General features: G+C 40.9%; 1 protein-coding gene across 3 annotated transcripts; it reads left to right on the forward strand.

The window, feature by feature from the left end:
• Positions 1-8,912: 8,912 nt before the first annotated feature.
• LOC311147721 (ORM1-like protein 2) lies at positions 8,913-13,156 on the forward strand. Of its 3 annotated transcripts, none has more exons than XM_084184477.1 (4): positions 8,913-8,964; positions 10,129-10,303; positions 10,483-10,634; positions 10,792-13,156. In XM_084184477.1, exons 2-4 carry the CDS (start codon positions 10,130-10,132, stop codon positions 10,925-10,927), a joined length of 462 nt encoding a protein of 153 aa, XP_084040603.1. In that variant the 5' UTR covers positions 8,913-8,964; position 10,129; the 3' UTR covers positions 10,928-13,156. The 3 variants fall into 3 exon arrangements, with proteins under 3 accessions (XP_084040603.1, XP_084040605.1, XP_084040604.1); XM_084184479.1 differs by having other exon boundaries at positions 8,960-8,984; XM_084184478.1 differs by lacking the exon at positions 8,913-8,964 and adding an exon at positions 9,021-9,073.
• The last annotated feature ends 2,419 nt before the right edge of the window (positions 13,157-15,575 follow it).

A 15,575-nucleotide genomic window follows, 5' to 3' on the forward strand; every position in this document is an offset into this window, starting at 1 on the left:
GAGCGTCTGCTAAATGACTAAAATGTAAATGTAAAATGAGGGAATCGGTCAGTCAATGATGACGACATCAGGAGTCATTGATGAAATGTCATCAATGGAAATTGTTCATGTATAATTTTGAGTGAAAGAGTTTGAATCATTATGCAGAGTTGTAGGATTAATGTACTTTATCAAATATAAAACATAATATTATTATAGTGACATAGGCTAGTGTTTTTATTTGGGGGGGTATTTTTTGCCTCAGGATTCTCTTCAGGCAAGGATAGGCTTCCTTTAAACTTAAATATCTAGATCTATTAAATAACTGTATTACCTTTTTTTAAATAGTTAAGACAAACTTTTAAACAAAACAGCAATTGCCCACAAGTTTCAAGTTTTCATGTCACATGCACAAGTACAGTGAGTGAAATGTATTTCTTGCTAACTCAAAACCCAACAATGCAATAATCAATAACTATGTATTACAAAAAAAATTAAAATAAGAATAGGAAATATGAAATACACAATAAAGTAAGTAAGTAAGCATACTATATACAGGAAATATTTAAAAAGTCCGTTCAAATACCATATTTACATGTGCAGGGATACTGGAGTGATGGAGGTAGATACTGTAGGGCCAGTATGAAAATGTATGCACTCACTAACTGTAAGTCGCTCTGGATAAGAGCATCTGCTAAATGACTAAAAATGTACAAAAATGTAAATGATGCTGCCACCGCCATGCTTCACGGTTGGGACGGTGTTCTTTGGCTTGCAAGCACGCCCTTTTTCCTCCAAACATAACGATGGTCATTATGGCCAAACAGTTCTATTTTTGTTTCATCAGACCAGAGGACATTTCTCCAAAAAGTAAGATCTTTGTCCCCATGTGCAGTTGCAAACCGTAGTCTGGCTTTTTTATGGCGGTTTTGGAGCAGTGGCTTCTTCCTTTCTGAGCGGCCTTTCAGGTTATGTCGATATAAGACTCGTTTTACTGTGGATATGGATACTTTTGTACCCGTTTCCTCCAGCATCTTCACAAGGTCCTTTGCTGTTGTTCTCGGATTGATTTGCACTTTTCGCACCAAAGTACGTTCATCTCTAGGAGACAGAATGAGTCTCCTTCCTGAGCTATTGTTTGTACAGATGAACGTGGTACCTTCAGGCGTTTGGAAATTGCTCCCAAGGATGAACCAGACTTGTGGAGGTCTACAATTCTTTTTCTGAGTTCTTGGCTGATTTCTTTTGATTTTCCCATGATGTCAAGCAAAGAGGCACTGAGTTTGAAGGTAGGCCTATAAATACATCCACAGGTACACCTCCAATTGACTCAAATGATGTCAATTAGCCTATCAGAAGCTTCTAAAGCCATGACATCAATTTCTGGAATTTTCCAAGCTGTTTAAAGGCACAGTCAACTTAGTGTATGTAAACTTCTGACCCACTGGAATTGTGATACAGTGAATTATAAGTGAAATAATCTGTCTGTAAACAATTGTTGGAAAATTACTTGTGTCATGCACAAAGCTGATATCCTAGCCGACTTGCCAAAACTATAGTTTGTTAACAAGAAATGTGTGGATTGGTTGAAAAACGAGTTTTAATGACTCTAACCTAAGTGTATGTATACTTCCGACTTCAACTGTATGTGAATAGGGCAGCAGCCTCTAAGGTGCAGGGTTGAGCAACCGGGTGGTAGCCGGCTAGTGATGGTCTATGGCTTGGCTGGTTGGAGTCTTTTATTATTTTCCGGGCCTTCTTTTCACACCGCCTGATATAGAGGTCCTGGATGGCAGGGAGCTTGGCCCCAGTGATGTACTGGGCTGTCCGCACAACCCTCTGTAGCGCCATGCAATCGAGGGCGGTGCTATTGCCATACCAAGCAGTGATGCAGCCAATCAATATGCTCTTAATGGTACAGCTGTAGAACCTTTTGAGGATTTGAGGGCCCATCCAAAACTTTTTCAAGCTCCTGAGGGGGAAGAGGCACTGTTGCACCTTCTTTACGACTGTGCATGTGTGTTTGGACCATTTTAAGTCTTTAGTGATTTGGACACCGAGGAAGTTGAAGCTGTCTACCTTCTCCACTGCCGCCCCATCTAATTGGATGGGGGCGTGCTAACCCCCCGTTTCCTGTAGTCCATGATCAGCTCCTTGGTCTTGCTGACGTTGAGGGAGATGTTTCTCCGACACCACACTGCCATATTTTCAAGTACTACTTAAGTCGTTTTTTGGGTATCTGTACTTCACTACATTCCTAAAGAAAATAATGTACTTTTTACTCCATACATTTTCCCTAAGACCCAAAAGTACTCGTTACATTTTGAATACTTAGCAGGACAGGAAGATGGTCAAATTCACGCAATTATCAAGAGAACATCCCTGGTCATCCCTACTGCCTCTGATCTGGCGGACTAAACAAACACAAACGCTTCATTTTTAAATTATGTCTGAGTGTTGGAGTTTGCCCCTGGCTATCCATAAAAAATTAAATAAAAAGACAATGGTGGTGTCTGGTTTGCTTAATATAAGGAATTTGAAATGAGTTATACTTTTGATACTTAAGTATATTTTAGCAATTACATTTACTTTTGATGTATATTTAAAACCAAGTACTTTTAGACTTTTACTCAAGTAGTATTTTACTGGGTGACTTTCACTTGAGTCATTTTCTATTAAGGTATCTTTACTTTTACTCAAGTATGACAATTGGGTACTTTTTCCACCACTGCTGACCTCCTCTCTGTATGCTGACTCATCGTCGTCGGTGATCAGGCCTACCACGGTTGTGTCGTCAGGGAATTTGATAATGGTGTTGGTTGTGCTTGGCCACATGGTCGTGGGTGAACAGGGAGTACAGTAGGGGCCTAAGTTGCAGAGGGAGGTGTTCAGACCAAGAGTCCCAAGCTTGGTGATGAGCTTGGAGGGGACAATGGTGTTGAACGCTGAGCTGTAATCAATGAACAGCATTCTCACATAGGTATGAAGAATAGGCGTGGGTTTGGGTCAATTAGGCTAATTAAGGCTTTTAGCATACAGACTTATTTTCTATAAAAGTTCCAAGCCCTACAAATCCAATAGGGTATAAGTGTATTTTGCACTGTTATTATTGTCATTCGAACACATAGGCTACACTAACTTCAATAATAAATAGACAACGTTTGTTAATTTGTCATTGGAAAATAGTCCAATGCTTTGCAGACATACTCTTTATCACAATATGGCCAGGCAGGGCCGGAGTTATGGGCGGGGCTTAGGGAGCCTGGCACGCCTTGCCGGTCCAAATAAAATATTGAATTATGTATAATTTATTTGACCAAGACGCGCACCAACAGAAAGACGGATCAATCTCAATTTAAGCATCCGAGCGAGCGAAACAGCCCCCCTCTGTCTCAATATGTGTAGACCATGTATCTGATGCTGTCTGGATCAAAATAGTATGGCATGTCATACTATTTCTGGCCAGACAGCATCAGATACATGGGCTACGTATAGAGGGGCACTGTTTCGCTCGCACGGATGCTTTCTCCGGTGATATAGTTTTAGCAGAGAGGAAGAGGAGAAACGAGAGGGCTCACTCTCGACAAATTCTGTTCAGTATAAGTCCAATACGTTTCAATGAGAATAATATGCAGACCTAAGCTTGTCGCCTGCCTTCCCGCCTCTGGGACAAAGACTCCCATTGTTAGGGCGGAGGCATGAGCATCTCCTCATATATCGATCTCTGGTTTCAGCCTTTTGCGAATTGGAAAGGAAAGTTGGCGGTTGCACAGTGCACTGTTAGGATGCTGGATTGCCCTAAAGTAAATTGATGTTTCGCCAAAATTATATAATTACTCTTGTCTAAATAAAATCATTCAAAATACTTCACCAGGGAGCATGACTTAGCCACAGAGGATCATTAGCTTCTTTAAAAATGTTTTGCTGTGGATTGTTTGAGAAGCCCGCGATTTGGGGTAGTGCGCATAGCAATGGTCTAGCTGATTGAGTTGCCGCTGGGGGGCGAATATATTGTGCGTCTCTCTCCAGAATGCATGCATATGTAGCAAAGTGCCCATTTGGCAATGCCTGATTTCTGATTGTCTTAACTCTCCACGTACACCACAAATGTTTTCTTCGCCTCACACAAGTCAACGAAGTATTGTTGTTAACATCCATTGTGAATGACAGTTCCTCAGTATTTGAAAAATCTTTCCAACACTCCCGGCCTCGATAATCACCAAGCCGTGTGAAAGAGCAAAATACAATGATTCCATATATCCAGTGGAACCATCATAAAAAACTGCTTTCTGTCCCGAGCTCACTGGCGCAGACAACTCAAAGGGCAGGAGTAGGCTAGTTGATACAATGTTGCAAGTTCGCTAGCAACAGCTTCTGGCCTGAACTAGTGATGATTTGATACATTGTTGCACTTCACTAGCAATAGCTCAAGTCATGACAGATAGAAAGGGAGGCAGACAGGCGGAGTAGATAGATGAATGTGATTGAAATAACCAGAATTTTCATCAGGATATTTTCTGGGGGTTTTTTCGGCTTTAAGCCTATGTATTTTACTTAGTTGATGATGGAAGTAATAGACCTACTGCTGCATCTCTGAGTTCTATACTCTCATTTCTTTACATTTAAGTCATTTAGCAGACGCTCTTATCCAGAGCGACTTACAGTTAGTGCATACATTATTTTTTTTCATACCCCCTGTGGGAATCGAACCCACAACCTGACGTTGCAAACGCCATGCTCTATCAACTGAGCTACATCCCTGCCGGCCATTCCCTCCCCTACCCTAGACGACGCTGGGCCAATTGCGCGCCGCCCCATGGGTCTCCCAGTCGCGGCCGGCTACTGTAATGAAAAATATAATTCAACAGCTCAGAAAAGAGGAATCATCTATGCCGGGTAGGTCATAGAGGAATCCCTGATGGCTGTTACAGGATTTCCCAAACTGCAGTCAAGCACTACACTACATAAGGAAGCTGTGCTTTCCTAAAACAATCCTCTTATTCCGCATGTGGATGGCTGTGTAATGCTGACTACTATTCCTTAAAATAATGATTACGTAATGTTGACAGTAATTCAAACTGTCAAAGCAATGTTGTACTCACTTTCCCCAAAAAAGGAACTTGCACTCAGTGCACATGAGCTAATGTATACAAGGAAGTTTGGTTTATGACTCCTCCCTGCATTGAATTGGCAGATCGTGTCTTTCTTTTTCCCAACTAAGTTAAGCCAAAACCACGCCCCGTTATTCAGAGAGGCGTTCTACTACGCTCCCATTGGCTAGCGTTTGTTGGGTCGCGACAACTGTTGCCTCGCAGCCTGTTGAGAGACATGGATGAACACACACCCCTGAGAGACAGTGACCTTCCAAGGGAAGGATGGAAAGTGTAATTTAACAATTAGCTGCCTACCGTAATGCAGGCCTATTATTAACATGTTTGGTAACATTTGCCCATGTATTTATTTTCAGAGTTTCAATGATCAGCTAAGTTAACCTAGGCTACTTAACGTTACTAGCTCGGTATTTAAAGTTGTTATATTATCATTAGTAGTCTATTATCATGTAAAAGCATATGCTTACTATTCATAACTAATCAAATATTTATTAGCTAATCAGTTCTATAAAATTGTTTAAGTTGCTCTGACTATAGCACACAACACATCAAGTTACACTGTTTTCCTATTTAGAGTTGGCAACGCCCTGGGTACAAATATCATATTTGTTCACTTGTGGAGAGACCTACCCAGAGACCACTCAACTTTTGAATTGAGCCTATGCCTAAGAGTGAATTCTGTTGAAGAGTTACAGTGGGGAAAAAAAGTATTTAGTCAGCCACCAATTGTGCAAGTTCTTCCACTTAAAAAGATGAGAGAGGCCTGTAATTTTCATCATAGGTACATGTCAACTATGACAGACAAATTGAGAAAAGAAAATCCAGAAAATCACATTGTAGGATTTTTAATGAATTTATTTGCAAATTATGGTGGAAAATAAGTATTTGGTCACCTACAAACAAGCAATATTTCTGGCTCTCACAGACCTGTAACTTCTTCTTTAAGAGGCTCCTCTGTCCTCCACTCGTTACCTGTATTAATGGCACCTGTTTGAACTTGTTATCAGTATAAAAGACACCTGTCCACAACCTCAAACAGTCACACTCCAAACTCCACTATGGCCAAGACCAAAGAGCTGTCAAAGGACACCAGAAACAAAAGTGTAGACCTGCACCAGGCTGGGAAGACTGAATCTGCAATAGGTAAGCAGCTTGGTTTGAAGAAATCAACTGTGGGAGCAATTATTAGGAAATGGAAGACATACAAGACCACTGATAATCTCCCTCGATCTGGGGCTCCACGCAAGATCTCACCCCGTGGGGTCAAAATGATCACAAGAACGGTGAGCAAAAATCCCAGAACCACACGGGGGGACCTAGTGAATGACCTGCAGAGCGCTGGGACCAAAGTAACAAAGCCTACCATCAGTAACACACTACGCCGCCAGGGACTCAAATCCTGCAGTGCTAGACGTGTCCCCCTGCTTAAGCCAGTACATGTCCAGGCCCGTCTGAAGTTTGCTAGAGTGCATCCAGAAGAGGATTGGGAGAATGTCATATGGTCAGATGAAACCAAAATATAACTTTTTGGTAAAAACTCAACTCGTTGTGTTTGGAGGACAAAGAATGCTGAGTTGCATCCAAAGAACACCATACCTACTGTGAAGCATGGGAGTGAACACATCATACTTTGGGGCTGTTTTTCTGCAAAGGGACCAGGACAACTGATCCGTGTAAAGGAAAGAATGAATGGGGCCATGTATCGTGAGATTTTGAGTGAAAACCTCCTTCCATCAGCAAGGGCATTGAAGATGAAACGTGGCTGGGTCTTTCAGCATGACAATGATCCCAAACACACCGCCCGGGCAACGAAGGAGTGGCTTCGTAAGAAGCATTTCAAGGTCCTGGAGTCTCCAGATCTCAACCCCATAGAAAATCTTTGGAGGGAGTTGAAAGTCCGTGTTGCCCAGCGACAGCCCCAAAACATCACTGCTCTAGAGGAGATCAGCATGGAGGAATGGGCCAAAATACTAGCAACAGTGTGTGAAAACCTTGTGAAGACTTACAGAAAACGTTTGACCTGTGTCATTGCCAACAAAGGGTATATAACAAAGTATTGAGAAACTTTTGTTATTGACCAAATACTTATTTTCCACCATAATTTGCAAATAAATTCATTAAAAATCCTACAATGTGATTTTCTGGATTTTTTTCCCTCATTTTGTCTGTCATAGTTGACGTGTACCTATGATGAAAATTACAGGCCTCTCTCATCTTTTTAAGTGGGAGAACTTGCACAATTGGTGGCTGACTAAATACTTTTTTTCCCCACTGTACATGAGTGGCTTCTAAAGACTACAGACACTGGAGTGACATGGAGGGTCAGCATAACAAGACCCAGGAAAGGACATACAATTATTTTCAAGGTAATGATTGAAGTGGGTAAAATTATATTTTGTCGGTGGGATAGAGCAAATGTAAGGCATGCAGACATTCAGATAATAAATACAATACACCTGTTTAGGCTGTTTACAGGTGCCAACACAATATTTACAGTAGATCTTCATGAATGAATACAGGGAAAGTATTTAGAGTGGCACTTGTATTCTGTTTGGGTTATCGTTTTCCACTGTTATTTTCAAATAATGGTATATGGTGTTGTCATCCATATTGAGTGCAGTTGAACCATCCAAATATACAACCTCCATTGCACCTTAGTAGTCCTATCTTAGTAGTTTCTATGTTCACTTGCAGACATGGCCACCTTCTTGGAGGAACAAACAAGGCAGTCCATCAAGGCTTGTGTCAGCCATCCATTACTTTGGGAAGTCTCACATCAGCCCAGCGGCCAACAGCGCAGCAGCACTCCGAAGAGCTGCCAGACGACCAGGCCCTATTAATTTCCTGTCAGCCTACAGCTGTTGCCCGTCGTTCCACGAAGGCTGGTACAAAACGGCGTCTCACGACTGGACGACCAAAAAGCCAGAACAGTGGCTCTGAGCACCCATACTGTTCACATGCTAAAAGGAAAAGGCCATCAGAAATTAGACATCACAAGTTGTCTGACTCAGTGTATGCAAATAGTTCTCACCCAAAGTGAATAAAGCACATGTGAAGTAAAATGATGTTCCCCTTGAAGTTCCTACTGGCTCAATCAATGACAAAATGCTAAAGGGGAGTGGTTAGCCACTGGCATAGAAAAAATATGTATGTATTAAGGATTTAGGCTAATGTTATTAATCAGCGACTGAAATATTTTTCAATCTTGAAATACAAGGCAAATGTTAATCAGTGACTGAAATTTCGCGCTACGTGAAATTCACTTCCGGACTTGGAGAGCACTAAAAGCGTTGTAGAACGCCCCTCTGAATAACGGGGCGTGGTTTTGGCTTAACTGCGTTGGGAAAAAGAAAGACGCGGGCAGATCGCTTGACATTTCATTAAAAAGCACACTGACATAACGGTCTTACGGAAACAAAAGCTTTTAGATGCAATTTCATGGTTCAGCAAAAGTATATATTTTTTGCATTAAATCTGTGAATTAATATTTAGAATACCAGTAGCATATTGTGAATCCCATTTTACACTAAGGACTACACTTTTAATAGCCTATGTTTATTTATTAAAATGACTATGAAATGTTTGGTAGGGCAACAGAGGACAAGGGGGATTGTTTAATTTAATTACATTATCAACAACCGCCATTTGAATACAATTATTTTGCATTTTCTTTTTCCCTTTTTACAGTGTGTAAAAATATGTTTTATGCAGTTTGTATTTTCTGAACACTCATAATAACTTTATTATAACGGAAGCTGTTGTCCGGTAAAATCAGACGTATGATACTGTAAATGACGTAAAACCATTACATCCAATCCAAAACGAACAGGGGCGGGATTGAGCATGTTTAGGGATTTCCTGGTTACAACATAAGGTGAGTTTCTAACTAGCTAGGTGAGTTTCTAGCTACATTGTAAGGAAAGTTTGATCTAAAATGCTAAATGTAATGGGTTAGCACACTAGTTGACAGAATCTAACGCCCTGTAAGTAGATTTTGCAAATGTATCTTAGTTTTCACGGCGCAAACAGCTGTTGTTATGTAGTTAGCTAGCTAGTAGCTAGTTTAGCCAGTTAACCAAATGTAGTGTTTCCAGTAGTTACCACAGCCCAAATTGGCTATGTCGTAAAAATTAATGACAACAAAAATTTGGTTTTTGGTCTTAATCTAAGGTTATGGTTTGGCATAATGTTAGCAGTGTGGTTAAGGTTAACGTTAAACATCATATTTTAAGAAGATCAATTGTAGAAAAGGCGGGGTTTATGACTTTGTGGCTGTGGTAACTAGTGACGACCTGAGTGTAGTTACCCATTTAGGCCTAAAGTTGCATGAGCTATACAGTCAGATGAGTTGAAGCTAGACCCACTTGCTATATCCACAACAAGATATTAGCTAACGTTAGTTTTAGTTCTCCTAGGAGTTAGTCTGTGAGGGAAGCATTATGGCTGTGGGGATCAGTGGCAAAATTCTTGGAATTCTCAATTTCCCAAATCCACTTGGATTGGAATTGGAAGATTTACAATATGTTAATAGCTAGCTACCTACTATAATAGGATGCAATAAAATATGGTCACTTTACCTGGCCTAGTGGCACACTGGGAAGGAGAACTAGGCTAGATTTCTACTTCCCACTTGACATCAACTTTCTATATCTGACATAGCCTACCTCATCTTCTCTTGTTGTGATCTGTGAAATTAGTAATTGAGGGAATTCTGTGAAATATGCAAATGATGTACTCATTCTCCTTTTGTTCTGTAACATTTTCACATAATTTAATTATAGATTGTCTGTTATTCCCATACCAATAAAAAAATCAGTTTAGTCTACTTTTCTATTTAACATCAAACTCAAATTCTAGAAATTAATTTGGATTTTCTAACACATTCTGAATCAACATGATTATCTGGCGAGGGACAAGCCGTAGGCCTAGTTCCTGTAGCTTCCTTTCCTCTATTAAGCATCAATGTTTTCTGTATCAAGCCTGTATCAAGCTTCAATGTCCAATGTCCATCATGTGTAATCATCCCCTGTTCCCTCAGGATGAATGTGGGTGTGGCTCACAGTGAGGTGAACCCCAACACACGGGTGATGAACAGCAGAGGGATCTGGCTGGCCTACCTGTTGCTGGTCACCGTGCTGCACGTCGTCCTGTTGAGCATCCCTGTCCTCACTGTGCCTCTCGTCTGGACCCTCACAAATGTCATCCATAATCTGGTCAGCCCAAGTATTTATAGTTTGTTTATAATTTTTCCAATCAAATGTTGTCATTTAAATACATTTCTATTTCAACTAAATCCAGAAAAATTTGGGCTTGTGTTATGACATTGTAATGACTAATGAGTGTGTCTGTTGATCTAACAGAGGTGTGTTTATGTGTGATCTGTCCACCACAGGTGATGTACTTGTTTCTGCACACAGTAAAAGGCACCCCTTTTGAGACACCGGACCAGGGCAAAGCTCGCCTACTCACACACTGGGAACAGATGGACTACGGCATTCAGTTTACATCCTCACGCAAATTCCTCACCATCTCACCCATTGTGCTGTAAGACTGAAAATCTGTGCATACTAGATTTGTTTTGTTAGGTTTTCCTTATGGCTTGCAATGATAAATGAACGTAGAAGAGTAACTATTGAATTATTGTATCCTTGTTTGTTAACAGCATTGAATAATAACCCTAAACTAGCTGTTCATTCTTCAGGTATATTCTTGCCAGTTTCTACACCAAGTACGATGCCACACATTTCCTGGTCAATACAGGCTCTCTCCTCAGCGTCCTCCTTCCAAAGCTGCCCCTGTTCCATGGAGTACGAATATTTGGGATCAATAGGTACTGACTGACACAACTGGATAATATCAGATTTATATTCTATTTATGTGTACTTTACTTCTAAGGTCCAGAGGCGGAAGTGAATAAAACATGTTTGGTAACTTCATGAGCTGTTTGAAGGGCATTGTTGTTTTTATTGCACAGTTAATGTTAGCTCTGTGACTAAAAACAAAGGAACCAAAATGCACTGAACGCCAAGCTACAGTGGGGAGAACAAGTATTTGATACACTGCCGATTTTGCAGGTTTTCCTACTTACAAAGCATGTAGAGGTCTGTAATTTTTATCATAGGTACACTTCAAATGTGAGAGATGGAATCTATAACAAAAATCCAGAAAATCACATTGTATGATTTTTAAGTAATTAATTTGCATTTTATTGCATGACATAAGTATTTGATACATCAGAAAAGCAGAGCTTAATATTTGGTACAGAAACCTTTGTTTGCAATTACAGAGATCATACGTTTCCTGTAGGTCTTGACCAGGTTTGCACACACTGCAGCATGGATTTTGGCCCACTCCTCCATACAGACCTTCTCCAGATCCTTCAGGTTTCGGGGCTGTCGCTGGGCAATACGGACTTTCAGCTCCCTTCAAAGATTTTCTATTGGGTTCAGGTCTGGAGACTGGCTAGGCCACTCCAGGACCTTGAGATGCTTCTTACGGAGCCACTCCTTAGTTGCACTGGCTGTGTGTTTCGGGTCGTTGTCATGCTGGAAGACCCAGCCACGACCCATCTTCAATGCTCTTACTGAAGGAAGGAGGTTGTTGGCCAAGATCTCGCGATACATGGCCCCATCCATCCTCCCCTCAATACGGTGCAGTCGTCCTGTCCCCTTTGCAGAAAAGCATCCCCAAAGAATGATGTTTCCACCTCCGGTTGGGATGGTGTTCTTGGGGTTGTACTCATCCTTCTTCTTACTCCAAACACGAAGTTTAGACCAAAAAGCTCTATTTTTGTCTCATCAGACCACATGACCTTCTCCCATTCCTCCTCTGGATCATCCAGATGGTCATTGGCAAACTTCAGACGGCCCTGGACATGCGCTGGCTTGAGCAGGGGGACCTTGCGTGCGCTGCAGGATTTTAATCCATGATGGCGTAGTGTGTTACTAATGGTTTTCTTTGAGACTGTGGTCCCAGCTCTCTTCAGGTCATTGACCAGGTCCTGCCGTGTAGTTCTAGATCCCTCACCTTCCTCATGATCCTTGATGCCCCACGAGGTGAGATCTTGCATGGAGCCCCAGACCGAGGGTGATTGACCGTCATCTTGAACTTCTTCCCTTTTCTAATAATTGCGCCAGCAGTTGTTGCCTTCTCACCAAGCTGCTTGCCTATTGTCCTGTAGCCCATACCAGCCTTGTGCAGGTCTACAATTTTATCCCTGATGTCCTTACACTGCTCTCTGGTCTTGGCCATTGTGGAGAGGTTGGAGTCTGTTTGATTGAGTGTGTGGACAGGTGTCTTTTATACAGGTAACGAGTTCAAACAGGTGCAGTTAATACAGGTAATGAGTGGAGAACAGGAGGGCTTCTTAAAGAAAAACTAACAGGTCTGTGAGAGCCGGAATTCTTACTGGTTGGTAGGTGATCAAATACTTATGTCATGCGATAAAATACAAATTAATTACTTAAAAATCATACAATATGATTTTCTGGATTTTTGTTTTAGATTCTGTCTCTCACAGTTGAAGTGTACCTATGATAAAAATTACAGACCTCTAAACCTGCAAAATCGGCAGTGTATCTAATACTTGTTCTCCCCACTGTATATGATTAAGAGTTACTGAGTGGCCTCTGCTTTATTTCATTTTATTTATTTTCATTATTTTACATTCATGATGTATGTGTGCAATGTGCTTGTATCCTCAAACCATTTATTTCTCTTTTGTCAGATGACATGTATTTGATATTGTTTTCTAGAAAGAGCTATATTGTGAATGTCATCACCTTAAAACCTGTCTTTATAGAATGACATGTATAGGTTACATAGTTTTGGATAGTGGCATCCATATAAATAGAATGTTGGAAGCCATATAAATAGAATGGTGGAAGCCATACAAATAGAATGTTGCTAGTCTTTGAAGTGGCTTAACATTTTCACTTGGCTGATACATTTTTTCCATTTAGTTTGGTGACCTTAATCAATCCATGTGATGACTCTTATTGGAGATCAATTTCCATGTGAGCATTCTCAATAAATTATAGTGCCTAATAATAAACATTCAATATCAGGATTGATTCATCAGCATAATTCTAAATACTTTCTGTTTTTGTATGGGGGCATACATCATTGGCATTTTGTGCACAAACACAAGTGTAGCAAATGAATAGATACAAGACAAAGTTAAATTATTGCATTGATTTGTTCTCATCCCATAATGTTTCAAGTGTATGTTTTGAATGACATAAGAGGGAAACCTTAGGGGAGTGTTCAGCAGTGAGGAACAACAGCAACACAGGAGTAAAGTAACATTGCAGGGGAGTGAGGGGTTGGACCATCATGTAAATTCTCAGATTGCCTGTGTAGGCATGGCTTTGAGCTGTGAGGATTCTGGTTAACGCCACACACTTTTACATGAGGCCTATGTGGAGGACTATACCAATTCCTGTGATGTGCTGATCACATCCCCCCCCCCTTTCTGCCCGAGCTATGACCATCTTTGCATTGGAGTGATGAGGTTAGCTTGCTCTCTTCTGGGGGAAGTAGCATAGGGGAAATGCTGTCTCTGGTAATAATTTGACTACGCTGTCAAACATACCTATATTTTTACCTGGGAAGCACATGCAAATGATCTAATATCTCCATCATCAGCTGTCAGACTGCAGCAGAATCCCATATGGGGTTGCCTGACTTGCCCCTACTGTCTGCAATGCAAACAACATTTGGGTCACCTTTTCAAAGGTAGTGAAAATCAAAAGTGTTGCACCACCTGGCTTGTGAATTGCAGCTAACAGGGTTACATAATACAAAACCTGGTAATATTAAAGGCTGTCAAGGTGGAAATTTGAGTTAGACAAAGCAGAGTTGTTTGTCCCAAAATACCAGAAGATATATCAGCCTGATACCAAGTAGCCATACCTCCTGGATACCACATTCAGTGGTGTAAAGTACTTAAGTAAAAACACTTTAAAGTACTACTTAAGTAGTTTTGGGGGGTATCTTAACTATTTATATTTTGACTACTTTTACTCTACTACATTCCTAAAGGAAATATGTACTTTTTACTCCCATACATTTTTCCTGAAACCCAAAAGTACTCATTACATTTTGAATGTATGAATGCTCATACAAGACAGCAGTATGGTCGAATTCACACACCTATCAATATAACACGTTGTCATCCCTACTGCCTCTGATCTGTGTTTGTAAATTACAGTAGTTGGCTAAGGTTTACATACACCTTAGCCACCTACATTTAAACTCAGTTTTTCATAATTGCTGACATTTAATCCTAGTAAAAAATCCCTGTCTAAGGTCAGTTAGGATCACCACTTTCTTTTAAGAATGTGAAATGTCAGAATAATAGTAGAGAGAATGATTTATTTCAGCTTTTATTTATTTCATCACATTCCCAGTGGGTCAGAAGTTTACATACACTCAATTAGTATTTGTTAGCAATGCCTTTAAATTGTTTAACTTGGGTCAAATGTTTCGGGTAGCCTTCCACAAGCTTCCCACAATAAGTTGGGTGAATTTTGGCCCATTCCTCCTGACAGAGCTGGTGTAACTGAGTCAGGTTTGTAGGCCTCCTTGCTCGCACACACTTTTTCAGTTCTGCCCACAAATGTTCTATAGGATTGAGGTCAGGGCTTTGTGATGGCCACTCAGATACCTTGACTTTGTTGTCCTTAAGCCATTTTGCCACAACTTTGGAAGTATGCTTCGGGTCATTGTCCATTTCGAAGATCCAAGCTTTAACTTCCTGACTGATGTCTTGAGATGTTACTTCAATATATCCACATAATTTTCCTTCCTCATGATGCCATCTATTTTGTGAAGTGCACCAGTCCCTCCTGCAGCAAAGCACCCCCACAGCATGATGCTGCCACCCCCGTGCTTCACGGATGGGATGGTGTTCTTCGACTTGCAAGCAACCCCCCTTTTCCTCCAAACATAACAATGGTCATTATGGCCAAACAGTTATATTTTTGTTTCATCAGACCAGAGGACATTTCTCCAAAAAGTATGATCTTTGTCCCCATGTGCAGTTGCAAACCGTAGTCTGGCTTTTTAATGGCGGTTTTGGAGCAGTGGCTTCTTCCTTGCTGAGCGGCCTTTCAGGTTATGTCGATATAGGACTTGTTTTACTGTGGATATAGATACTTTTGTACCTGTTTCCTCCAGCATCTTCACAAGGTCCTTTGCTGTTGTTCTGGGATTGATTTGCACTTTCCGCACCAAAGTACGTTAATCTCTAGGAGACAGAACGTGTCTCCTTCCTGAGCGGTATGACGGCTGCGTGGTCCCATGGTGTTTTTACTTGCGTACTATTGTTTGTACAGATGAACGTGGTACCTTCAGGCATTTAGAAATTGCTTCCAAGGATGAACCAGACTTGCGGAGGTCTACAATTATTTTTCTGAGGTCTTGGCTGATTTCTTTTGATTTCCCCATGATGTCAAGCAAAGAGGCACTGAGTTTGAAGGTAGG

The sequence above is a fragment of the Coregonus lavaretus genome, assembly GCF_964263955.1.
Source record: "Coregonus lavaretus genome assembly, chromosome: 20".
In the NCBI taxonomy this organism is placed as follows: Eukaryota; Metazoa; Chordata; class Actinopteri; order Salmoniformes; family Salmonidae; genus Coregonus; species Coregonus lavaretus.

What these genes read in the sequence shown, in the direction of transcription:
- LOC311147721 (XM_084184477.1), top strand. Translation starts at nt 10,130, where the DNA reads ATGAATGTGGGTGTGGCTCACAGTGAGGTGAACCCCAACACACGGGTG. An exon ending in CAAATGTCATCCATAATCTG is followed by an intron (nt 10,304 to 10,482) that starts GTCAGCCCAAGT and finishes TGTCCACCACAG; the next exon opens with GTGATGTACTTGTTTCTGCA. An exon ending in ACCATCTCACCCATTGTGCT is followed by an intron (nt 10,635 to 10,791) that starts GTAAGACTGAAA and finishes TTCATTCTTCAG; the next exon opens with GTATATTCTTGCCAGTTTCT.